The following is a 26,053-nucleotide window of genomic DNA, read 5'->3' on the forward strand; positions in this document are numbered from 1 at the left end:
AAAAGTTTGTTTTAATCTAAACTTTTTTTTCAATCTAATAGCGTGACTCCGCTTACTTCGCGCTGCGGACAAAATAAAATGTCTAAAGTACAAAAATACTAGACGTTTAGAGGTTTAAACAAACACATTTTTTCCTGCGGCGAATAAATATTGTCTCTTTAAAGAAATCTGTTCAGGTCACATGACAGCCGCTTCCAACATGGCCTCTCCTGCCTGGAGCGGACTGTCTTGTTTACGGTCAAAACAACGAGCGATTATTCTCTTCTTTTTTTGCTGGACTTTAACGTACAGTTTTGCAGATGAAGCTGACAGCTGCGAAAATCTGCGTCCGGGACAATATCCTTTCTCCCCGCTTCGTTAAGCTGAGGTTTGTCTATTCATTCGCCTGTGTGGACAGCTATCCGGCTTAGCTTAGCATAGCTTAGCCTAGCCAAGCCTAGCCTAGCCTAGCCTAGCTAGCTGTAGTTATCAAAACAGACAGGTTAACTGGTGATTTGCAATGAAATAAAGTCAGAAAATTGATGCGTTAAATATGCTGATGAATTAGAAATAGGATGGTGTGTGTGTGTTATGATTATTGTTCATTTTTGTCTGCCAAATCAGGTAAGCTAGTTATCTTACCAGGCAAACAGCTATCTTGAATAAATTAAACAGTAAATGTAACAGTAAATTTCGTAAAATACGCGCTGTAACAGTAGCTAAATGCAATAAACACAAGCTCTATAACAGTAAATCTGTAATCACAAGCTTTGTAACAGTAAATGTCATAAGAATAAGCTCTGTAACAGTAAATACAGTAATCACAAGCTCTGTAACAGTAAATACAGTAAACACAAGCTCTGTTATAGTAAATGCATTGCTGCTGTTGACAACTTTTAAGCTGATCATAAACATAATCGTAGTATAGTCCTCTAACTATCCCCACACACTGTGGTTGGTTTTGTAAGCTGCCTAACTGATCCGTTGCATGCAATAATAATAATAATGATAACGATAATTAGAGCTGGGTGATATGGCAAAATGTAATATCATAATACTTCTGAAAGATTTTATGATACACGATGAGTCACTATATTTATTTTTTCTGACATCTGATAAGTTAGAACAAACACAGTAGTGCTACATTTGAACACTACTATCAAAAACTCTGAATCCAATTACTTACATTCAACATTTCACTCACATCTCTCTTTTTAATCAAACATGCAGTTGGAAAGTGGTTTTTAAGTACTGACGATTACCATGGTTTGATCAGAAAAGCATATTGTGACATTGTACTAATAATAAGGACATATATTGTCATTTTGCCCAGCATTATTATTATTATTATTATTATTATTATTATTATTAATAAAGTGAGTTCCACCTGTTTCTCTGCATAATTGAGTTGTTAAGATTATTCAGGGTTGTGAAGTTATTCAGAGTGGGTTGATATGAAGTCCTCTGTTGTAGAAAAACTTGCACAGAATTGTTCAGTGCTGGTAATAGGAACCAAATGTCTGAAGAGTTGAATGCTTTCGAAAAGCTATATTACATATTATGAATTTGCTGCCTGATGCCTGACTAATTGTTTTATGATAGTTTTGAGACCAAATTTGTGGCGTGTAAGTCCACTGGTGGTTTTGGATAGTAAATAAAATGGCTATATTTGTGTTGTGGACATTGCGACCCCTGGTTCCTATCACCACTACTGTAAAGAAGTCCTGTAGTACGGAGTCAATAGGTTTCTCTACAATGAACCAGCTCACATCAAGACACTCTTGAGTGATTTTGTTCACATCAACAATAAATCGTGCGGAAATCTTGAAAACTTGGTGGAATTACCTTTTACCAACAATAATAGTAACAAACTTTATTTATTCGCCAGCTTTCATACTGCAGCTGAAAGTGCTTTACAGTGCAATATTAAGGACCAGCAGGTATTCAAAAATACAATAAATACCCAAGAATGAAAAAAAGGCATCAAGATATCAGTGGGTCATAGATGAAATGTGTCTGGAACATATGAAACAAAAACAGCTTCTGCTTCTCCTTGACAATGTCCAAGTATCTGTGCAACAGCCCTAAAATACATCCTGCAACTCAAGAGCCAGAGAACTGCGTGGATCTGGTAGCATGGGGTGAGTATGCAAGATAACTTTCATTACTAATACATGTGGAATTATATTCTTTTTCATTATTTAGAGAGTCTGGAATGGCATGTCTTTAGATCTCTCTTTGCAATAGTGAATTTGTCTTTAATTCTTTCAGTGGAGTGTCATCCTGCGCCCAATGTCACCTGCTTGCTATCAAATGGGACCAAGTACAAATTCAGTGGTGAGGAAGTCGGATTTAATAAAAGTATCCCATGTCGAAACGTGTAAGTTCCCTCACTTTACCAGATATTACACCACCATAATGTATATTGCGACTGACTTTATTTCTGTGCATCTCATGTTGATAATGTTTTTTTTCTGTTTAATCAGGTCTACTTATTCATACAAAGTGGCTGTTGCTTTGTCACTTTTCCTGGGATGGCTGGGTGCAGATCGGTTCTATTTGGGCTATCCAGCTCTAGGTAAGCCTTTGACCCTGAGAGCCATGTAGTGGCTAGCTGCTGATTGATTCAGGGAGGTGAATAAATTAAATGTTCCTGCTTTTTAACAGCATCCTTTTTGCTCCTTTATGATTTCATTATGTCCAAAAGCAGATACAACAATGTAAAATGAACTTTCATTCATGGTCAAGGCCAGGTCACTCCACCTGTTATGCCAATGGCATGTTTATTATGACATTTAAGGCTACACATATAGCATCTCAGCTTTTTATTAGGGACGTACTTCTACTGGAGGCAGCGTTCACACTCTTTAATAAAAGTATTAAGAACAGAGGCATGTACAACTAAGTACAGAGTCAGGTACAATGTCTTACATTCTCATTGGCTTCAAATCCTGGTCATTGACTTTGTCACTTATGAAAATTAATTTTCCTCATCACTGTTTAACATTTAGGATTCACAGCTTGCATTATTTTTCTACGTTTTATCGCTAAATGCTGTTGTTGTTTACTTCACTGCAGTCATTTTATGTTTCTGTTATATAGTTTCTTACTGTATATAAAGGGTCTTTAGCTTTGTGTTGATTTCTAGCTGAGGTGCGTAGACTAGTCTAAACCCAAGGAAAAGTATTGTTACTTCAGAGATAAACAAGGAAACAAAAGATGCTCCAGGCCGACAAACGTATCCAAGCCAAGCTTGTCGACTTGTAATGAGTGAAAAAAGTAAGATGTAAAAATAAGATGGGCGTATTTTAGTGAAAGTATAATCTGATATGATCCAGATATGAAACACATGTTAATGCAAGGTGTAAACAGGCTCTCTGATGCACTCTTTGAGGTAAAAAAGTCAGAGAAGTGACCGATCATAATGGATTTAATAAACTAGCCTAAACCCAAGGAAAAGTATTGTTACTTCAGAGATAAACAAGGAAACAAAAGATGCTCCAGGCCGACAAACGTATCCAAGCCAAGCTTGTCTACTTGTAATGAGTGAAAAAAGTAAGATGTAAAAATAAGATGGGTGTATTTTAGTGAAAGTATAATCTGATATGATCCAGATATGAAACACATGTTAATGCAAGGTGTAAACAGGCTCTCTGATGCACTCTTTGAGATAAATAAGTCAGAGAAGTGACTGATCTTAAAGCAGTACAGGTGCTGTCACCAATGTAGCATATAGAAATTAAAGTAGCTAAATGTTAATGACTAAATTGGAACTGAGTAAAGATTTCTTTCCTCACATACGTACTTACATAATTAATTAAACGTGCTCGGGAAAGTACAAATCCATCAAAATTGTACTTGAGTACATGTAACTAATAACAACTCGGTCTGCTGAAGCCAGGCGTGATCTTGTAACAAGAATACGCATCTGGGGTCAACTTGTTAAACTTTTGGGGTAAAATCGTCCTCTAATGTGTGCTTTTTTAACGTCTTGAGTACAATTGATAAAAAAAGCACACCAAGCTAGCTAGCGAAATGCTATTGTTAGTTAATGGAATAGTTTGTCCCTTGGAGGAGTGACTGTTCATTTTTATTGCATGGCTTGTGTTCTCTGCACACATGTACAGGCTTAATTGGAGTTTTTCATCCATATTAACTTACATAGCGTGTTCATGAGATAACAAGACTGTTGGGTAATGTTGACAAGCGCACCATTCCCCCTTATTTTGAGCTTAACCTTCATTCTAATAAATGCACTTTCCCACCCACATTTAGCCCAAAATGTTTTGGCTGGATTGCGGTGAAATCCGTCCCCAGATTCCTCTAATCTGTGCTTTTTTTTACCATCTGGAGTACAATCAAAGAAAAAGCACACCAAGCTAAGCTAGCTAGCGAAATGCTATTGTTAACTCATGGAGTAGTTTTTCTCTTGTAAGAGGGACTGTTTATTTTTATCGCATGTAATGTGTTCTCTGCACACATCTATATGCTTAATTAGAGTTTTGGGGCAGCTTTTCAGCCATATTAACTCACACTATATCCGTGAGCTGATGGATAATGTTGACAAGTGCACCATTGCCCCTTATTTTGAGCTTAACCTTCGCACTAAATTGGCCAAGAAACTTCATATTCAGTTTGTTCCCATTCTAATAAAGGCACTTTCCCACCCACATTTAGCCCACAGTTTCCTATAAACTTTTGTGTTTTGGCTGGATTGCGGTGAAATCCATCCCCAAATTTCTCTGTGCTTTTTTACCGTCTGGAGTACAATCGATAAAAACCACACCAAGCTAAGCTAGTTAGCGAAACGCTATTGTTAGCTAATGGAGTGGTTTTTCCCTTATAAGAGGTACTGTTTATCTGTATTGCATGTAATGTGTTCTCTGCACACGTCTATATGCTTAATTGGAGTTTTGGGGCAGCTTTTCAGCCATATTAACTCACGATATGTTCATAAGTTAACAACAGACTGTTGGGTAATGTTGACAAGTGCGCAATTGCCCCTTATTTTGAGCTTCACCTTCACAAAGCAGTGAACTGGCTGAGAAACTTCATACTCAGTTTGTTCTCATTCTAATAAATCCACTTTCCCACCCACATTTAGGCCAAAATTTCTTATAGACTTTTGTGTTTAAATGTCATTTGGTGCAGGCCTGGGCATCCAACCGAAAATGTTAGAATCCTGTTATGAAATCCTGTGGTTCCATATTTCACATACTTTGTTTTCCAAACAAATAATTCAATCAGACATTCTTCAAACTGCTTCCTGGTTTACGCTCTTTGTAACTGTTAACAAAATGTAGCAGCAAGTGTCCCCTAATTGTTCCCTAATTTGCTTGTATGTTTCTTCTCCGGATCCAAATCCGGCCTAGTGAATAGAGCCAAGGGGAGCTGGCATTTGCCTTTAGAAAATAAACACTACTAACATTATCTCACCTGGAGGAGCTCACACTTTATATATAAACTCCAGGGTCAGTCAGGATGCGGAGTGAGGTGCTCCTTTTCTCCTTCTCTCCATGTTTTGAGAGCGTTCTTATCAATTAAGCACCTGCAGAAGTACAAAAGGCCCAAGTGGCTGAAGGCCTCCCTTCTTCTTGGGCTTTTTTGTGAGCGGAGCAGGTGAAAGGCGAGCCCACAAGGAGCCTGAGCCAGTTCTGCAGGCGTTCTCTCAGAGGTTTGCACCTGGTCCGGTCTGACCTCCAAGCTACTGTGCCATTCAGCTGTAAAGACCCAGCCTGGCGGAGCTGAACAGGCTCTCTGCAGGCAGCTCTTTTGATATCAGTGCTGGAATCAACACGCTTAAGCCCTTCAATGACCAATTATCAGTGCTATTACTGACGATTAACAGTAATTATGTTTAAATTACTAGATGGGGGAGGATTAATTAATTGCGATTCTTTCGGACCCCTAATGGCTTGAACCGACCAATTATTCAGTGTGTATCCAAATGGATGTGGTTGGAAATGGAAAATGTTGACTCCTTTTCATTCACGGAAACAAGTTAACACATCATTATTGCAAACAATGACACATTTTCTGAACGTCACACTGTTTTGGCTCATGTTCTCGTTTTGAAGACATTTTGCACACAATGGGCCCGCGGGCCACAAGCTGTTCAGCCTCTATTGTGTCGAGCGGCTGCTTTTCATTCTCGCTTCCCCTATTTCACCTGCAAAGGGCTGTGTAATTTCTTTGACCCAAAAAACCTGCCGCTGACTGGCTTCAAAGCCTCAGCAGCGGACTGCCACAATACAAGCAATCAAACAAACCCCCCTCTTAGACCAGTATTACCTGTGAGCACAGTTCTGTATGGCACACATTGGCCCTCTTAATAGTTTATGTGGACCTCATACGGCCCCATAGAGAATAGAGAGGTTTGGCAGTGGGCGATGTTGGCAGTTTGCAGTTAAACAGTGCTGTGGTGTGTGTGGAGATAAGTGATAAGTGCTGTGTGTCTTTTCAGGACTGCTTAAGTTCTGCACGGTGGGGTTCTGTGGAATCGGAAGCCTGGTGGACTTCATATTGATATCCATGCAGGTAAGTAAGATTGATCCAGGATTTTTTTGACTTATTTGTTTGTTTGTGAAGTTCTTCATGCTACATGTTCAGGCTAGGGCTGCACAATGTACAGTCGTATGAAAAAGATTGGATGTCCCCGAATCACGTTTTGTTTATTTTCGAAGTGAAAATAAGTTAACACCTCTGCAGAGAACACACTTGTGCACATTACATATTGGGAAAAATTCAATGTAAAGTGTGGGCTGTGCAAAAGTTATGGCACCTTTTATATGTTATTTGTTTTTTTCCCAGTATGTTAAAAAAGAAAAAACAAGCCTGTCCAATAGGAGAAGAGCTAAGGAACTATGTGCCTCATTATGCTAGGCGCCGACAGTATGTGACTGAAGTGCCCTTGAGCAAGGCACCTAACCCCCAACTGCTCCCCGGGCGCCGTGGATAAGGCTGCCCACCGCTCCGGGCAAGTGTGCTCACTGCCCCCTAGTGTGTGTTCACTAGTGTGCATGTATGTGGGTGTTTCACTGCGCGGGTGGGTTAAATGCGGAGGTCTAATTCCTCTTAGCAAACACAGTTGGCTAAAGGTTCTGAATTCTAATTCTAATCCTAACTCATTCACCAACTTTTACCTCTTAAGAAGAAATTTCTTCCTAAAACCCACTAGAACAGAATCTACACACACTCAAGAGCACAAAGCTGTGAACAATTCTGTGGTTTAGGAACATGTCATTAATCTCATGAAGACTTTTTCTTGGGAAGATATTGATGAATGAGGCCCATTCCTATTGGACAAGCCTCAACTTTTGGCTTAAGTTATCCAGCTTACTGCGAAATCCTGCTTTGAGTTATTCAAGCGTTTCCATACAGCTGTATGTTTATGGTTATTAGGACTTCACCGATCATGGTATTTTATGGCTGATTGCAATTTCTTTACACCCAGGTTGGTCAATGGCTGATTTTAGGCCAGTTTTTATTTATTTTAACACAAAGCTCACACTGCATGATATAAAAAAGCATGTGATTCATACCAGCACATTAATAGTGCAATCTGTTAGCCAGTGTTGCCATATAAATATCAGTATTTGCTTTTTAATGGGCCAAACTGACTTTCTAAATTCTAAAAAACAATCATTTCCTTATTTAAATAACATGAAACAAACAAAGTGCTATATCAAAGAAAGAGGCAACAGGCTATTTAACACAAATGAGTTGTGTATAATTATGCTATGACATTTTAGTATTGGTAAAACAGCTACATGTAATACAGCACAAGTGAGTTACCTGTCTAAAGTTATTTATGTCATAAAATTGGGAAAGAAATGCACCTCAGCAGACCAGGCTTCTAACTAGCTATACCGAACAAAAATATAAATGGAACACTTTACTGAAAAATTTTACTAAAACCCGGCAAAAACGGAGTGGGTCCTGAAACAGAATTCCTACCATTTGCACACATTTTGAGGAAAAAAAATCAGGCTACTGTAAAATGGAAGCAAAACCCAAATTATTGCATTTACACTATAACTAATTTGCTCATTCACCCACTTACATACATACATACATTTAGAAGCCTGACGATTCTCCACAAGGGGGTGCATTTAGCGCTCCAGAGGTTTTTTGGTGCTTCATAAGAGCAGTGCATCCTTCTTTGTTGTTATCATGTTTTGGGTCTAATACTAACTAATGCAGAAGAACACAATATGCCAATGAGCTCTCCCTTCTTAACAATGACATAGTGATTTTTATGTGTTTTTTTTATGTGACCACCCAACAAATCATTTTGGCAAAATATAAAGCAGGCCAGTCTTTAACCATGTCATGTCAAGGATTCACCAGTGTGTTTCTAATATGTTGTAAATGACATTATTATCAAAATTGAAATGCAATCACAATAAGAAGATAATTGCAGTGGACTTTTGCATGTCACACAGTTCAGTCCATTATAATTAAAAGCATCATTGTAATAATGACTCATCAACTGCTTTCAAGTTACAGTACAATGTATTTACATAATAATTAGAATGTCATGATGTTTTAGCACCAAACTACATTTAAATAGACCACTCTGTCAACCTACTCAGTCTAAATAGATCACTCCAGCAGCTCTACAGTAGAAAAATTAAGTCATGTTAGTAAATAAACACCGTCAATGTGTTTGTCTGTGGTAATTATAGCTACTTACATATCGCTGCTGTCGGGGAAAAACACTTGTATCTCCATTTTTATCGTTTTTCAGTTTTTGGCGTAATGTGAAAATGCCTGTTGGCCTTTACATTGTATGTACATTTCTTGATGAATGGACCAAATTAAATGGCGCAAAATTAACTTGAAAAAATGTTTGGTTCCATTGACTTACATTAAGAGTAAAGTATGTTTTTCCTTTTCTTGTAAAGTTATCTTCCTGGAGATATGAGGTTTTGTTCCAAAATCAGCGCAAAATCAATGTAATACATCTTATTATTATTGGTACATATAGATACTTATAATCGTCACTGTCTATATAATTTTCTGCATCAACACCAACCCTTTACATTGTGTGAAAATGTCATGATTAATGAACTAATAGAAATGCTCCAAAATGGCTTGGAATTAAATCTCTTTACATTAACTTATTAAAGGTAAAGAGAGTTTTGACCCTCCCCTGTAAAGTTGCCACTGTGGAGATACTAGTTTTCTTTGGATAGTGATGATGTAGGTGTTACCTATGGGACACGTATTTCCTGACATCGTGTGAAAGGTAGGACCTGTGTCTCTGTGCTGTCTCCTCTAGTGGCTCTGATTCTGTAAAATAGGCTAATGAGTGCGTGGTTTGTTTTCTCCCCCGTCCCTCCCTGCTCCCACTGGGCCACCCCTAGCCCCCATTAAGGGCCCCCAATCCCGTTTGGAGGGGAAAAAGCTGTTCCATTTGTTATCTCATTAGGCCTAACCTCACCCACTCCATTCTCATTAGGCTCTCTGGGCCTGAATGAAGCTATACATGACAGAAGCATGGAATACTACAGCAAGATCTGTACTGATTCAAAACATGTCGTCACACTGACTATTACTGAAAATACATGCAAGTTAGTGATTTGATTGGCTGTTTCTAAAACACCAGTGGCCTGAATAGTTAATCATTAATCATTTCATATGTAGATGAACTGTAGATGTAGAGAACATATATGGATGAACAGACAAAAAAAATATGAATTCTGTCTGACCGATGAGGTTCAGGGATGCAGTGCTGCACCACAGGATATTACAAAACACAACAAACAACATATTAAATGCTAGTTTTAGACTGTAATTGAACTTTATTGAGCATAAAGCTGAATGTTGTAAAATGTATTAACTCAAAGTTTGAGCTGCATTTTAAATGTATGAAAGGTACTTTATAAATAACATTATAAAGTGTTTACTGATGCCTCATCCTCCGATTACTGAGTACTGCTACCGATACTGACCATGTCTAACCTACACTACTCAATAGGTGCCTATAACTTCTGATTTGTATGCCATTCCACATTTTAAATATTGTATTTGTTAAAAGCAGTGGTCTGTTACATTTACTGGTTGGATAAGTTCATATTTAAATAGTTTCAGAGCTACAATAAGCTGCTGTGCTGTTTAGCATGATTTATTTTTAAATGCCTTATTAAATCCCCCCAGTGTGTTGCTTGCTTTAATTAAGCTCCATGTACTTAAACGCAGACAAGCGGCACTCGTGCTTCGTGTTCTCTATTACTGATTGTATTTAGGTGTTAATATCTGGGCCAACGGTGATTCAGTATCAGTACAACACTAAATAAAGCGTTAGAAGTAGTAGTAAATCGACTTTTTATAAAACAAATAGTTCTGGTCCTAAAATCTGATTGGCTGAGCTGCGTTCAAAGCCGTTATAAAATCCACCATATACGCACACGTATGACCACCTCACAGTGACTGATCTCTGTATTACTGCGCCACTGCACGAAAAATCCTTGTGCTTTTAATGGAATAATCTTTGACTCTTGTGCCCTCTACAGCCAAACAGTGCATCTTTTATTTAGTATGGAGGTGTCTGAATCCCAAATTACTACTTCTTAGCTGTGTTTTGCACTGTTGGGCTGCAGGATCCAGTGTTTAAGTTCCTACGTAGTGCACTATGTAGGGAGCAGGGAGCCATTTGAGATTCAGCCCCAGCGTGGGAAGAGGGGTGCCGCTGGATTGGTGATAAATAAGACTTCAGGTGGTAATTTGGTGACCAAAAAGTACTTATAAAGAGAACGTTTTTGCATTGAACAGTGCTGTTATCATATGTTCATTGTTATACGACAGAAAGTTAAAAGAATCGTGAAATGACCGCAGTATACAGCGATGGGCGACCGAACGTTCTTCTCCTCATTCACCGGTCCATGGTTGCTTGGCAACGATGTCATATGCTAAAGGAACTACATTTCTTGGTGGAATTCTTGTTTATGTCGATTATTATTAATAATAAGTTAAATTATTTTCTGAAAAAGTGGGTATTTTATTATAGTTTATGTTGGCTCCCGTTTCATGAAAGCAATAAGCCACTTGAGACCATGCATTACTGTGATTTTATCACGGGGAAGGGATTTTTAAGAGCACCCTTCCCATGATTAAATCTCAGTAACGCACAGCCTCTCATGGCTTATTGCCTTATTATGTTAAATGTAATGTGTCCCCAGACTTTTGACAGCGTACTGCTTCATATCTTGCCATATTCTCCACACAGTCATGAAGCTTTGTGCTGCTGTAGCAAAACGTATATTGCTCTGTTCCTTCGGACGCTACACCTGCTCATGAGCTAAATTACACTGTCAACAAAGACTCTCCACTGAGAATCCTTCTTAGTCTGCAGCCAGGCTTTTGATCGGGGTCTGTTTAAATCCTGAAATTATATTCATTTGGGGATAAACTCCTTGTCTTAAAGCTGTAAGCTATTGACTCCCCTTCAGCTTCAATATACACTCATTTGTCTCATCCTTCTTTACTTTACTTTTACTCCTCTGACGTGCCCACGCTCTGCTACCGGCAGGAATAAAGCAAGCTTTTTTCTTAATTTTATTTTTTTTTAAATGGCCCCAGCACTTTGATTAACAGTGGCTCTCCGAGCGTTTATTGTTCTCTTAATGTCTTATTGAAGGCCCTGAGAGAGCAATGCTTTTAAGAAGTGCGGCTGGCACGGCGGGCTGCCGCACACTTACACTCTCAATTAGCTGTACGCTGTCCGGGCGCTCTGTTTTTAAAGCGTGACACTTTTGATAAAGACTATCGCTTCCCCTGAGAGCCCATTTACGCACACCGCTCTGCCTTACAGCGCCATATTTTACCTCCAACTACCTCCGCTAAGAGCATGCTGGCCTCTCGAAAGTAATGAATAAACACCTACAACATGCTGTTATTATTTATATTCATCGATTCTGTCTAATGACTCGGGCACCATCCGGAGTTTTGCAGCTAACACTTGCAAATAAATGACAATATGTAACTTTTCAATTTGCTTTTTGATGGGACAGGGTTATGTGTGTGTGTGTGTGTGTGTGTGTGTGTGTGTGTGTGTGTGTATGTGTGTGTGTGTGTTTTCAGGACAAATGTACAGTACAGTGTCAACAAAATAATCTCCATGTTTCATTTGTTTAAAACTGAAAGAATTCCCTTTGGTTACTGAGATTAAGATTAGGGTTAGGTTTAGAAATTTCTTATTGCCTATAGTAATACTTACTAAAATAATTACTTAAATTGAAAGACGTAGCATTACTGAGTCATGCTACATGCTATTTAGCAAAATATGCTAAAATAAGGTGCTACAAAATGTTCTTCCACCTGTTGGGTGCAGTTCCAGATTCCCACCAGAGAGGTCTCCAAATCCTCAAAACGTGCAGCTTTTTAAAAGTTTTATTGCAAGTAGTTTTCGTTTCTGTTGCTCTCTTCGCCATGAAATGTTTGCAGATTATAAAGTGCAGCTGTGGTCAGAGGTGGTCAGTATGACAATATTATTCGTCATCGTGCTAAATTACGTAGAAAATAAATATCATGATGCATATCATGTATCAGAAAAATGTCTTGAAGTGTCACAATATATTTTTGCCTCATTTTTCACCCCAGTAGATGTCAAATAATAAAAAAAAAGAAAAATAATATAATATAATATAATATGATATGATATGTGAGTTATGTGGTTACACAGTATTGTACAAAAGTGTTGTGCAAAAGTCATTTCAGAAATTTTCAAAAAGCTATTTATTTGGGCAATAAGCAATTTTTTGTTCTCATAAAAGCATTAATGTTGAATGTGCTTCATGTAAATGATATGTAAATAAGGTGCAGTTAGGCTGGCGCTTGATCTTACAAACTGAAGCTGATTCATCATTTGCGCTCAAATCTCAACTTGTTTTCACCTCATACAAAGTTTCATGAATCAGATGCAGAGTATTTAGTACATCATTAAAAGTGGTAAAATCTGCTCTTTTTTACGAAACTTTAATTAATTGGGGCTGTTCTGTGCAATATAACATCCCCTGCATGCACCCTGAAGTCATCATGTATGGTGTAGTGCACAAGTAAAAACACTTTTATCCAAATAAGTGGTTTTAAACAATTTGCTGAGCATAAAATATATCAATGTAATACATACCACTGCTGTCGGAACAAAACTTTGTATGTCCAAAATGGTAACTTTACAGTAGAGGGAAAAAACATCCTTTACTTTTATTGTAAGTCAATGGAACCAGACTTTTTTTGGGCCGTTTCTTTTGGTCCATTCATCCTAAAATTGACATACAATGTAAAGGACCACAGGCATTTTCAAATTATGTCAAAAACTGAAAAAAATGGAGATACAAGGTTTTGTTCTGACAGCAGCGATATATTACACATATGGCAAATATGAATGCTCTCATGTCCTGACAAGACACAAAAACAAAAATGACTGTGTGTGTGTGTCTGTTATCATGTAGTGCTTCCTTATACGCTGCCACACTAAATGAGCCAAGCAATCCAGCCCTTCCAATCAGGCTGTATCAGAGCAAGAGGAAATGGCTGGTGTTGGTTTCTGGCCAGATGAGTTCTAATCTGGACGTAGTAGAGCCCAGAATCAGTGGTGTGTGTGTTTGGGCCGGCCCCAGCCGCGTGTTCTCATTATCAGCCGTGTCTTGTAGCAGAGCAGAGGCGGTTGGGCCAGGTGCTGAGCGCACAGGCCAGCAGGAAGCCATTACACTGTCGGTACACACCAGTCCCGCAGTGCACTGACAGCAGCCCATCTCAGAGCTGGACACAGCCCAGGACTGGCCATGAGCTCATCTTCACTGACCATGGGGTTTCACTAAGAGCAGGGTCAAACCTGTCTAATAAAACTGTCTCTAAATCCATAATGACTTCAAAATGAGAACTTCTGAAGTTAGCTTAGCTGCTGATTGACATGCTGTGCAGGCGTAGCCAAAAGTGTGGGCACATCCTCAACAGAGAACACACTTCTGCACATTTTAATGCACAATTACTGTTTATTTGCTGGGAAAAAAAGAGTAAAACATAAAATGTGGCTTGTGCAAATGTTGTGGCACATTTTTATATTTTATGTTCTATTTTTTCCAATATGTTAAACAAATGAAAAATGCCATATTTAACTCACCTTTAGAGGATTTGTTAACTTAGAAAATCAACAAAACATAGAATCGGAGTGGTGTTTTTCGAAACTTTTGCACAAGTCTATATATACAGTACTGTTCAAAAGTTTGGAATCAGTGTTTTCAGTAAAACCAGAATAAAGCCTGAAATTATTCCAATATGCTAGCCTTGTGCAACTTCTCATGATTTAAATAATTGGTAGGAAACTTAAAATCACCGGACAAAAAATTAATCACCTGTGACTGAAATGTACCTAATAGTGTGTAATACCTCCACAAGCACGAATAACAGCGGCGATCCGATTTGCGATCTGAAGTTTGGGGCGGTCGCAATACTGATTTATTAACTATTTCATCATTTATAACATTATATATCTTCTCTTGAAATATAGTTTGTATGAATATCAGAACATTTTAATCAAATCAGACTTCGGAGAGTCTCTCTCTCTCCTGCCTCTTTTTGTCCTAGCTCTTCTCCAGCATGGCAAAGCTTTCACTATTCCAAAGTAAGGATGCGTGTGATTTGAAGTTCTCATGCGATATCTCGTTTGTTTGTACCCTGTGGTTTTATCTGTATTATGGGAGTAATGCTTGCTTTGTATGGATGGGGTAGTTGGTACATGCTGTTTTGTTTGTTATTGCTCAATGGTCAGTCATGTCGTTAAGCTTTAGTTGCTGCCCGTAAAATGTGTTTGAACGTTTGTACATGAATTCAACTGAGCTCAGCAAATAAACAGCATTAAAGTGTGCAGCAGTCAAACTTTTGTGCACAGCTGTATATTAAATAGCAAAACATTAAAGTGACACTCATTCCAGACTGTTTCTGGGTTTCTAAATGCTAACTCATGTTTGTACTTTTAGATCGTAGGTCCATCTGACGGGTCAGATTACATCGTGGACTACTACGGAGCGAGACTCGTACGGCTCTCCATAACAAACGAAACCTACAAACGGACGCAGATGTCACCGTGACAAGGTGAGGAGCAGGGCTTAAGAGATAAACTCTATTACATGAAACGGGGGCTCAGCCAGACGCTCAGAGGCTCACAGGAAAGTGGTGGTGTTATGTACTCTAAGGCTACGTTCATGCATCAGGTAAAAGTGGCCCAAATCTGATTTTATCACCAAATCCGATTTTTTTGTTTGGCTGTTCACAATATCTTTTAAATGTGACCTGTATGCTACATCAGTCTGAACAGATCAGCTCCTAAACTGAACCACATGCGCAAAAGAACAATGCTCGTCTAGAAGTAAACAATCACGACCACCAACGAATGCAGATCCGTTTCAGGAGGATTCAGTTTCATCTTCACCAGCATAACAGGAGCCATCATGAAGCTTCACTGACTTAAAGCTGGGCTCATCACCCAGAATGTGTTCTAACTCGCCATAAAAAGGGCTCGGTCACTTCTTTGGTTCGTGTCCTTGTATTCTTTAAACTTTGCTTTCAGACTTTTAACTGTTCTTTGACGCTGCAGCCTCGTTCTCCCTTTCTTTCAAAATCTCTTCGAACATTGAGCAGTTGAGATACGTCTCTTCTAATGTTTTGATACAGAAACATCACCCCAAATGTTTACAAGGTCCCAGCAGCGCAAAATTATGCCGAATGTCGGGTTGGATTGAGGCATGAATTCTGATCTGGCTGTTCAGACTGAGTCACATTGCCCCATATCAGATACGTATCAGATTTCAGTACCACATATGAAAGCGTCTCAAATCGGAATTGAGAATGTCAGATTCAGTGTGTTTTTGCTGTTCACACTGACACGTCTGTGTCACATATGGAGAAAAAGATCAGATTTGGGCCACTTTTACCTGCTGTGTGAACACAGCCTAAAGGCGAGAAGCAAGCAGTGATATTTTTAGAAGTATTTTATAATTAGGTCAATTTACCAACAACGACTTCCACGCAGGATTGTTGATATCCATTTTAACCAAAGACGCTCTAGGCCACTCCACCGGTGTTGCAGTACTGCACTCTTGCTCTGGCGTGTTCTGTGGGAAAAGACTTTTTCACACTCTTTGTTGATAAAAGACTCTTATATTGATCAGCTTTTACTTCTCTTTGCACTCCTGATGTAACACGCCTGATTAAGTTGATCAAACATTCAAGAAATATGGCAGAATCCGACAGAACTGATTGAGCTGCAGTAAAACTATTGCTGCATTCCAAACACTGGGGTGCAGTCTACAAACTACAAACAGATGGTTCTTCAAGGGTTCTTTAGTAAAGAAAATGGTTTTGTATAGAACCATGATCGCTTTGCATGAATAAAGGGTTCTTTGCATCGTGAAACTGTTCTTCAGATTGATGGAGAATGTCCTAAAGAACCCTAGATAAAACATCTTTTTTAAGAGCATTGAAAATGTTCCTGTTTATTTTTTTTAAGTTAGTGTTGTGTCCAGACTTTTGGCCTGTAGTGCAGCAAGTTCTTTAGGACAGTGACTGCTGAGGGAAGGTCATGGAGATATGCTGACCTCCTGGGGTACAAAAGCAAACCTGCAGATCGAGGACACCTTCAGCTGTGCTGCCGCAGGACGCCCCCCTCTCCCCTCTCTCTCTGGCCCCCAGAAGGAGTGCCCCACTCGGGGACGGAGCGATTAAATGTCAAGCCCTGCAAAGCAAAGTGTGGGGACAGCGCAGCGGCGCCGTGACATCGCACTTATTACAGCTGTCTCCAGAGCTGCATCTGTCTGTCCGGCTCGGTTCTCCCTACAGCACCCCACAAACAGTCTGATCTCATCTGTATCAGAAAGAAGATAGCAGACCACTCTTCTCTACTCCCGCTGTCTCTGTCTCGCTCTGTCTCTCTCTCTGTCTCTCTCTGTCTTCCTCTATCTCCCTCTGTCTCGCTCCCCTCTCTCTCTTCTGTGATGACTGGTTTATGTTACTTACATCATTACTGATAACAGACACATGTGGAGCGTCATGAGGAGCTGTTACGACTTCAGAAGTGTTTACATCTGAGGAGAAGTTGAAGTTTTCATTTCCAGTCACTCTGGCTGTCTCTCTCTCTTTCTCTCTCTGTCTCTCTCTCTCTCTCTCTCTCTCGCTCTCTATTTTTTGTCTTTTTTTGTCTCTCTCTCTACCCCATCACTCGCTCTCCCCCTCTCTCGCTCTCTGAGTCTGTCCCCATCTTTCTCTCTCTCCCTCTCTCTGTCTCTCTCTCTCTCTCCTCTCTATTTCTAGATAACACTTTTTTTTTTTTGTCTCTCCCTTGATTTCTAGATCTGTGTGTGTTGCTCTCTGTTCTGTCATTCTAAAGCTCTTTCATGTTCTCTGTCCCTTTTTTTTTTTGTCTTTTTTTGTCTCTTCTTCTAAATTGCTATATATATATATATATATATATATATATATGTGTGTGTGTGTGTGTGTGTGTGTGTGTGTGTGTGTGTGTGTGTGTGTGTGTGTGTGTATACCTGTCTCTTACAGAGCCCTGCTTGTGACATCCCGTATAAATAAAAAATAATGCATGGCCACAACTTAATTATCTCGTTCCCACACCTTACTAAGTTGTGGTCACGACTTAGTAAGGCATGGCACTGAGATAATTAAGCCTTGACCACTAATAAGGCATGATCTCGTTCCCACGCCTTACGAAGTCGCATTATTTCTATTTCTTTGGGATGTCACCAGCAGGGCTCTGGAGTCTCTCCTTCTGTCCATACGCATATAACTTTTTTCATGCTCTTTCATCTTATATGCAGTGTTAAACACTGGGAGGGTGATATCGACGCTTTGATATATTAGTTACAGCTGATAAATACAGCCAGCAACTTGGCTCCCTGTAATACGTCACCAGTACTGGGCATTTCCATTCTTCATGAACTCTCTGAAATGGAGTATAGTGGATAACACAGTCTCCCCACACGCAGGAGCCCAGGTTCAATTCACTGTTCAGGCAGGACCTCCACTGATATACCAACAAACTTTACATTCCCCTAGCACTGTAAGTCACCCTGGGTAAGAGCGCCTGTTATCATTATTAGTTATTGTCATGCTTAATTTAGCCACATCAAAGCTCAGAGGGCTGGTTATTGGCACCTGTATCAGCCACAACAGGGTTAATTGCCGGTTATCATTTCAGCCCAGACATTCCATATCAGTGTATCCCTATGAATTACATGTGAAACTATAGTGATGTTTTGATGTGAGCAGAGGAGTCGAGCTGAGATGAGGAGGCTTCGGCGCTGGCGTGTGGTGTGAAGACTGGCAGGGAACTGCTGAGAACAAAGAGTTCCTAAAAAAGAGCCCTCAAACTCACAATAGATTCAGATTTCAAATTTAATTTTGGCCTGTCAGAACGAGTTTCTCAGGATTTACCCCGAGGATGAAAGTGAGTCAGGAGTTCCGTGTGAAGATGTTCTTTCTCACAAAAGGAAAGTAAAAGATCACAGCTACATTTTTAGCATGGGAGTCATCCCTGGCCATGTGTGTCTCTTCCAGACTTGGAAAAATCACATTTATCTTCTCAGTGTGTATTATTCTGGACCTGCTTCCAAACATAGCTAACTCTTCTCTTTCTCTGCCTTTAGGTGGAGGGAGAACACAGGACAGAGGAGCTCACGTCCAGGACTGTCATTAAAATCTATTCTTTTTCCTCTCTCCAAACGGGAAGACGACAGAACACGCCAGACATCATGCTGCGTGTGAGAGTGCAAAAAAGAGTCAAATAGGAACGGCCATATGTTGAGCTTGTGTTAGCTACAGTGCACTGGAACGTCTGCAGAAACTCTACAAAGCCACATCTCCAGTCTCCATCTCTCTCCCTACTTCCATCCATCTGTCCTTCATCTCTTACTTCTGTGATCCTGAGGGCTACAATAAAGTTCACCCCTCAGTTCTTGCCCTCCAAAAATGATCTTGGCAGGTGAAATTGTCTTAAATTTAGTCGATATATCTAATATTTTTGATTTTGGGATTTATTTCGCTTATTTTTTACTTTTATATGATTTCTAGATGTTTTACTTGTTTTAAGTTATTTTAAAGCATATTTCTTAAAACAAGCAAAATTATAGGTTAATACAGTGAGAATAGAGGAAATCACTTAAAATAAGTAAAAAAAAAGTCTCAAAAATAAAATATTATAATAAGCTTACAGCAATCTTAAATTGAGAAATATGAGAAATATCAACTAGGTTTAAAATAATTTTACTTGCCAAGTGTTTTGTTTTGCAGTGTGTGGAATGTGTCAGATTCTGTTTGTTATTTAAGCAGTGTAAATAAAGTTTTACTGTAAAGGCCAATTCTACATGCATCATGCTTAAATTCTGTGCTACTGGTTCAGTACAGAGCTCAGATACCAGAGTGATGTCACTCAGTAAGATGAATCGCACAGTGAAGCTTGTATACTTTTGTGTCTTTTTCATCATTGTGTTTTTGTTATTTAAACAATGTAAATAAAGATTTACTTTCCTCAACAATTCTCTGTGCATGCTGGCAGTGTCTTTGTTTTACTGGTTTAGTTTGAGGTGTTGCAGTAAGTATATTCATATTAATTTGTACCAGTACATGTGTTACGAGAAAATATGGACTGTTTTTTGTGATTTTTATGCTGTAGCATTTGCGATATCGTTCCAAAATATCGGTTGCATTGGTTTCCACTAGGTCGATCAGCCATCATGCAGAATTGGCTGATTTTTTGCAATTGACCTATAGCCATCTGTGACTGGGAGTCCAAATAAGCACAACTGGTCTCTCTGGGTGGCTAGGATGGTCCTCCTTCCCTTACTCAGCACAAGGCTAGCTACCAAAGGCATCTGTTAGCTGACATAACAGAATTGGCAGTTGGTGTTTTTCTTCAGTTAGTGTTTTTCTCTGTTGAGCTGACTAATGGTGCATTAGTAACAGTTTAAAGAGATGTGGTGGCTGGTGTTCACATTACTCGCCGAGAGCCCTTGCCCTCCTAGTTCTAGGTAGATTGTGTGGTTGAAATTTAGAAACATAGAGGGTGTATTGCTGAATGAAGAGGCAGGATGCCAGTTCAAGGCCTTGATTTTTATTAAGAATGCATGACAAAAAAGGCATTCCAAAGGTGACGAAACAAAGACAGAACACTACTGAACAAAATACTGAAACAGAAAAAAAATTCAAAGATAAAGGGACATGAAGAAAACTAGAAAACAAACGAGATAACCAAAACAGGGCCTGAGAGAACAAAACACCAAGCAAACACAAATACACATGGAACAGACCAGAAACACCTGCGACTAATGAGAGGATGGGGCTACAGACAACAGACAGGTGAGACAGATAACAAGAAGGCAGGACCAGGGAGGAGACAAAAACCAACACAACAACAAAAGCACGTGGGACAAGAAAATAAAGGCAGAGAAAGACGAGCAGGGCAAGACAGGATGTTGATGGAATTCCTCTTTAAAAGTGATGTGCCTTACAATGGTGATGATAGGAACCAGCATTAAACTCATCAGACGTCTGGTTCCTATCACCACCACTGTGAACAATTCTGACTCAGGAAGTTTCACTAGAAAAGCACATTTCACATCAAACCACTCCGAATGACTGTGTGTCACATCTTAACAAGTTAATTAGGCAGAAATCAGTGAAATTCTCCTTTAAGCTGTGTAAGTGAAGTTTTACGCTAATTGACTTTCTGTACTTCTGCATTGCTGGTTAGCTGCAGCTCTCAGACGGCAGAGAAACGTTTATCACACTGGAGCTTCCTGTATTAAAATGTGTCCACTTTTTTCTGCCCCTTCTGTGATCTTCAGACAATCTGTGTCAGTGCAATGTCAAGCGCTCCTTCAATTTCACTAGAGTGCGTCTGCTGGTCTGCGTCCACCGGCTCACTCTGCCCGTCATTAATACAACCTCCAATAGAGTCAGCCACTTCATCACACTCAAGTGATTGCTGCATCGGCCTGTCAGACTGCGCCCACTGTGCGTGCGTGTGTGTGTGTGTGTGTGTGTGTGTGTGTGTGTGTGTGTGGAGCGAGCATCTTTTACAAACTGCAGTGTCCTTGCCACAACATGCACAGCTCAGCTTGGGCATGTGGAAATAGATTTAGTCCGTTCCCCCAGCGTCGATGATAAGTTACCAGCGCTGGCATGGGACACTTACTCAAGTCCCATGAGACAGTCTCTCCATCTATATAAATTCTGACCATACCTTGACATTGAAAATTCAATAGCTTGGATTCAGGAACTCAGAAATCTGGCAGTTCTTTAAAGGGCCCATTTTCTGTGTTTTGCTGACCATGAAGTCCAACTATAATACTTGGTGCTATTTTGTATCAAAAACAGCCATCATTCATCTTTAAGTGACCATTTTAAGTGACCTCTCTTTATCGCTTGGGCCCAATCCCATTTCACCCCTTGCCCCAACCACTTAGCACTTAGCCTAGCCTTGCACATTCATGCGTATGGGGAAGGGTGTCCCGATTTGTGTTGAGATAGAGGGGTAGGGTGAAGTGTTGGGGCTACATGACCCTCCAAACGGAGGTTTTTCGGAGACTCACTCCAACAGTGTTATGAGAAAAAAAGAAAAACTGGCCAGATGGCTGCACAAGTATGGAAGTCCGGAGAGGTGAGCTGTTGTTATCTCAAGATAATTAATGTAATACCAAGATAATTAACTTGTCATCTCAAGATAATAGCTTTTGTTATCTTGAGATAACAAGATAATTAACTCGTTATCTCAAGAAAACAACTTTATGTTGAGATCTCAAGATCATTAACTTGTTATTTCAAAATAACAACTTTTGATATCTTAAGATGCCAAGATAACTAACTCGTTACTTCATGATAACAATCCAGAAAATTTTAACTACCTCATGGCCTCTCTGGACTTCCATAGCGCAAGCGACCAAAGAAACCCACAAATGAGTATTTTCTCCATTAAAAATTACGATAACCATTGTATTACTATAGGTTATTGTCGGTTCAATGTATTATGGTCCTTTTCCTCATAATAACCATAAAAAAATCGCTAATAGTATGCTAATATCTCGGTAGTTAGTTAGCTAAATTTTCCCTTTCCACCTTAAATAGTCCAGCAGTTCTGATGCCTGAAGTGCCAGAATGTAACTGCTGCTCCATTTAAGGTGGAACATGTAAATTTGAACGAGAAGCTGGCGAATAGCTGACTTCAGCTTCATATCACTAAAGAATTAGGGGTGGGTGATAATAAATAATTAGCACGTCCCTCCCTTTCTGAAAGCATATAATGCCCTAAACTAAAGCCCAGCAGTGAGGTTGATGAACTTTACCCTCCTCTGCTATCACTGCAGGCTGGCAGGGTCGCCTACAGAGCAGCGCTAGTAGCTGTTAATGAAGTCATGCTCTTTTTATTTGAGGGTCCCATTTCATAGAGGAAGATTTCAACCACTGCAACTGGTAACTCAGTTCCAAGGGGCAAGAAGACACTCGAAAACAAGGGGTAGGGGTAAAAATAGGAAACGGGATTGGGCCTTGGAGTTAAACTGGCTGTTTATGTTGCTGTGCTTTTAAGATATATGCAAATGATTTACAGTCATATGCAGAAGTTTAAACCAGGCTGTTTGTGTAGCTGGACTGTATGGACAGGTGAGTGAATGGTCCGCTTTGAAACTTCAACACTGTTCACATGGCTGTAACTTTTATTTTAGCTAAACGTCTGTTGTATCATGTGGCCTGCAAAGCTCAGATTTTATGTGAGTCCTAAAAGGTTGAATGGCGTTATTTTCCACTCATTCTGCTTTATTGTAATGCTGAACTCAAACTTGAAAAGGAAAAAACCCTCATCAAAGCAGCGGTCAGGTTATTTCCCTCCACCCCACCTGAGCTGTTTATACATGGCCTCTATTCTCTTTGTCCAGTCTTTGCTCTTCCTCCTCCAGAGGAGAGCTTATCAATACAGCGGCAGGATAAGAAGCAGGAGATTTATAGCTCTCTCCCCCAGGAGAGAGAGCAGCGCACACAGAGAGCCATTCCTCATCAGGACCACTGCTTTATGGGTGCTCTCTCTCTCTCTCTCTCTCTCTCTCTCGCTCTCTCTCCCTCTGTCTGTCTCTCTCTCTCTCTCTCTCTCTCTCCCTCTGTCTGTCTCTCTCTTTCTCTCTCTCTCTATCCCTCTCTCCCTCTCTCTTTCTCTCTCTCTCTGTCTCTCCCTCTCCTCACCTCCTCTCTTCTTTTTCTCTTTTGCTCTCCCTCTCTGTCGCACTTTATTCTCTTATTCTTTCATTCATTTCTTTCTTTCTGTTTCTCCCTCTTTTCTCTGTCTCCTCTCTCTTTCTTCACCTCCTGTCTTTCTCTTTCTATCTCTGCTTTCCACTCTCAATCTCTATGCTTTCTTTCTCTCACTCTTGCTCTTTCTATTTATCCCTTTTTTCTTTGCCTTTCTTGCTCTCCATCTCCTCTCTCCTTATCACTCTTGCTCACTTCTCTCTCTTTCTCTCTCTCTCACTCTCTCTCTCACTCATTCTCCATTCCTGCTTTCTGTCTTTCTAACTCTTTCTTTGCCGTTTTATAACTCCCCATCTCTTCTTTCCTTCCAAGTATCTCTTGCTTCTTTACTCTTTACTCCGCCCCCCCCACCTCTGCAGGCCGGCCCGTCTTCTCAGCCCCAGACTCTCCCTCTCTCAGGCCTGTAGAAGGAGGAGAATCCTGCACTGCAGAAAGCATCGATTCCTCCCAGCCTCCTCCAGCTGTCCAGGCCAGGAGCAGAGAGTGGACGAGGAATAAAAGATCAGTCTTTGGCTCTGCAGTGCATGTATGTGTGTGTGTGTGTGTGTGTGTGTGTGTGTGTGTGTGTGTGTGTGTGTGAGCTGATTTATGCTGTTGTGCCTGGTATTAGTGACACTCACAGTCCACACTCACAGCCACACTCACAGCCACCCTCACATCACTGAAACCAGCAGGCCAAACTGGAGGAATGGAGGGAGAAAAAAAAGAAAATAATCTTTTACTTTGGTCTTATCACATACCATACTCTGTCCATCTGCAGAGCCTGACCACACCAGAGCCTGACCAGAGCAGAGCCTGGTCCAGAGAGAGACAGAAACACACACACAGAAAAAGAGAAATATACACAGAGAAAAGCAAAGGAATTCACACAGAAACACAAAGAAATGCATATAAAAGAGAGAAACACAGACAAACACAAAGAAATACACAGAGAAACAGAGAAATACAGAAACGCTGAGAAACACAAAGAAATACGTAGAAACACACAAAAAAACACAAACACACACACAGAAACAGAGAAACACAGAAACAAGGAGAATGACACAGAAACAAAGAAACACAGAGAAACACAAAGAAATACAAAAAGAAACAAAAAATACCCAGAGAAACCCACAGAAACACAGAGAAACACACAGAGAAACAGAGAAACACACAGAGAAACACACAGAGAAACAGAAATACACAGAGAAACAGAGAAACACACAGAGAAACACAAAGAAATACACAGAGAAACACAGAAATACACAGAGAAACACAGAGAAACAGAGAAACACACAGAAACAGAGAAACACAGAGACAGAGAAACACACAGAGAAACACACAGAAACACACAAAAACACAAAGAAACACACAGAAACAAAAAAACACAAAGAAATACACAGAGAAACACAGAAATAACAGAACAACATTCTGATGTCACAGACCCACAAGAACAGATCCCTGTCTTAATCAGTGTGGGCTGTGTGTGACCTCATTGAGGCTGTGTGTGTGTGTGTGTGCGTGCATGTGTGTGTGTGTGTGTGTGCGCGCGTGTGTGTGTGTGTGTGTGTGTGTGTGCGTGCGTGTGTGTGTGCTGATTGAAGCTGGGCAGATCAGCCGCAGTACCTGCAGACTTTTACAGTCACACAAACTCTTTTGCTGCAGGAGTGTGAAACTGATTGATTTAATAATGAATCTTTAGGAAATTATTCAGTACACAGATGTGGCTGGAGGAGCTACATATACAGCAGTGAAACAGAGACAATAAAAACAAGCTTCTTTATGTCTGAAGACAGTCTGGGAATTTAATTAGAAGAAGAGAGAACACTTTAATGAATATTATCATAATCGATAATAATTGATTCTAACATTCTAAAATCAATGCAGTTCAGATTGATGCAACATGATGTGTCAATGCATTTTCACAGCCGTACAGCCCAACCTCACGGCCAGAGCACCTGACCCTGAAGGCCAGAGGCTCTCTCTCCTGCTGGAGCTCAGGCTGTGAGGCTAACACACTGCTGGAACCGACAGGCTTCAGGTTGAGCTGGAGCCAAACTGCAGCAAACCACCAGAGAGAACCGTAAACACTGAGTCGTGTTAGGAGTGCACAGCGGTCAGTGTTTGGAGTCCACAGCGGTCAGTGTTTGGAGTTTCTTTCTTTTTGGAGTTTTCTTCGCTTCTTTAGTTTTGCTGTGGAGCTTAAAGGCTGATGTTGCTAAATGGAATCTCAAACTCTGCTAATTATTATCGGGCAAACTGCATGACTAAATCATCAAATACAAGCCTCACACTGTGGCAAGTTGTTAAAGGAGAATTCCACCATTTTTTTAAAATGTCTGCATAATTCAGTGTTTGAGTGAACAAAGTCAATAATGTGAAATAATTAATCGCAAAGAAACATAACTGACTCAGATTTCTTTACAGTGGTGGTGTTCAGAACCAGGGGTCGCCATGTCTACATCACAAATATAGCCATTTTATCTACTATCCAAAACAACCAGCATCTTCTTTTTTTGTTTGTTATTTTGAGTTCAGATCATGCCTTCAACATGGTTGTGGTAGTATGAGGGAAGACTGAGTGAGGGAGGGGGGAGCACTCTGAGAACTTGGGCTGGAGTTCTGGGCAGCTTCTGCACGTAGCCAGAAGGCCAGATCCCCCCTCATAGCTGTAGTAGGACTGATGTAGGACTGAGGAACAGGGAGGAGATGGGGTGGCGGTGGGGATTGTGAACGGGAACGGAAGGTGAGGATGTGAATTTATAGGGTGTTAGATTGGAAGAAGGAGGCG

At 40.1% G+C, this 26,053-nt stretch overlaps 1 protein-coding gene across 1 annotated transcript; it reads left to right on the plus strand.

Moving 5' to 3' along the window:
* The first annotated feature begins 157 nt into the window (after positions 1-157).
* On the plus strand, positions 158-19,523 carry tm2d1 (TM2 domain containing 1). Its single transcript, XM_036585858.1, has 7 exons — positions 158-336; positions 2,047-2,120; positions 2,251-2,359; positions 2,466-2,557; positions 6,443-6,516; positions 14,961-15,075; positions 18,636-19,523. Exons 1-6 carry the CDS (start codon positions 182-184, stop codon positions 15,069-15,071), a joined length of 615 nt encoding a protein of 204 aa, XP_036441751.1. The 5' UTR covers positions 158-181; the 3' UTR covers positions 15,072-15,075; positions 18,636-19,523.
* The last annotated feature ends 6,530 nt before the right edge of the window (positions 19,524-26,053 follow it).

The sequence above is a fragment of the Colossoma macropomum genome, unplaced genomic scaffold, assembly GCF_904425465.1.
Source record: "Colossoma macropomum unplaced genomic scaffold, Colossoma_macropomum, whole genome shotgun sequence".
Classification (NCBI taxonomy): domain Eukaryota; kingdom Metazoa; phylum Chordata; class Actinopteri; order Characiformes; family Serrasalmidae; genus Colossoma; species Colossoma macropomum.

What these genes read in the sequence shown, in the direction of transcription:
- tm2d1 (XM_036585858.1), top strand. Translation starts at nt 182, where the DNA reads ATGACAGCCGCTTCCAACATGGCCTCTCCTGCCTGGAGCGGACTGTCT. An exon ending in CGTGGATCTGGTAGCATGGG is followed by an intron (nt 2,121 to 2,250) that starts GTGAGTATGCAA and finishes TAATTCTTTCAG; the next exon opens with TGGAGTGTCATCCTGCGCCC. An exon ending in AGTATCCCATGTCGAAACGT is followed by an intron (nt 2,360 to 2,465) that starts GTAAGTTCCCTC and finishes CTGTTTAATCAG; the next exon opens with GTCTACTTATTCATACAAAG.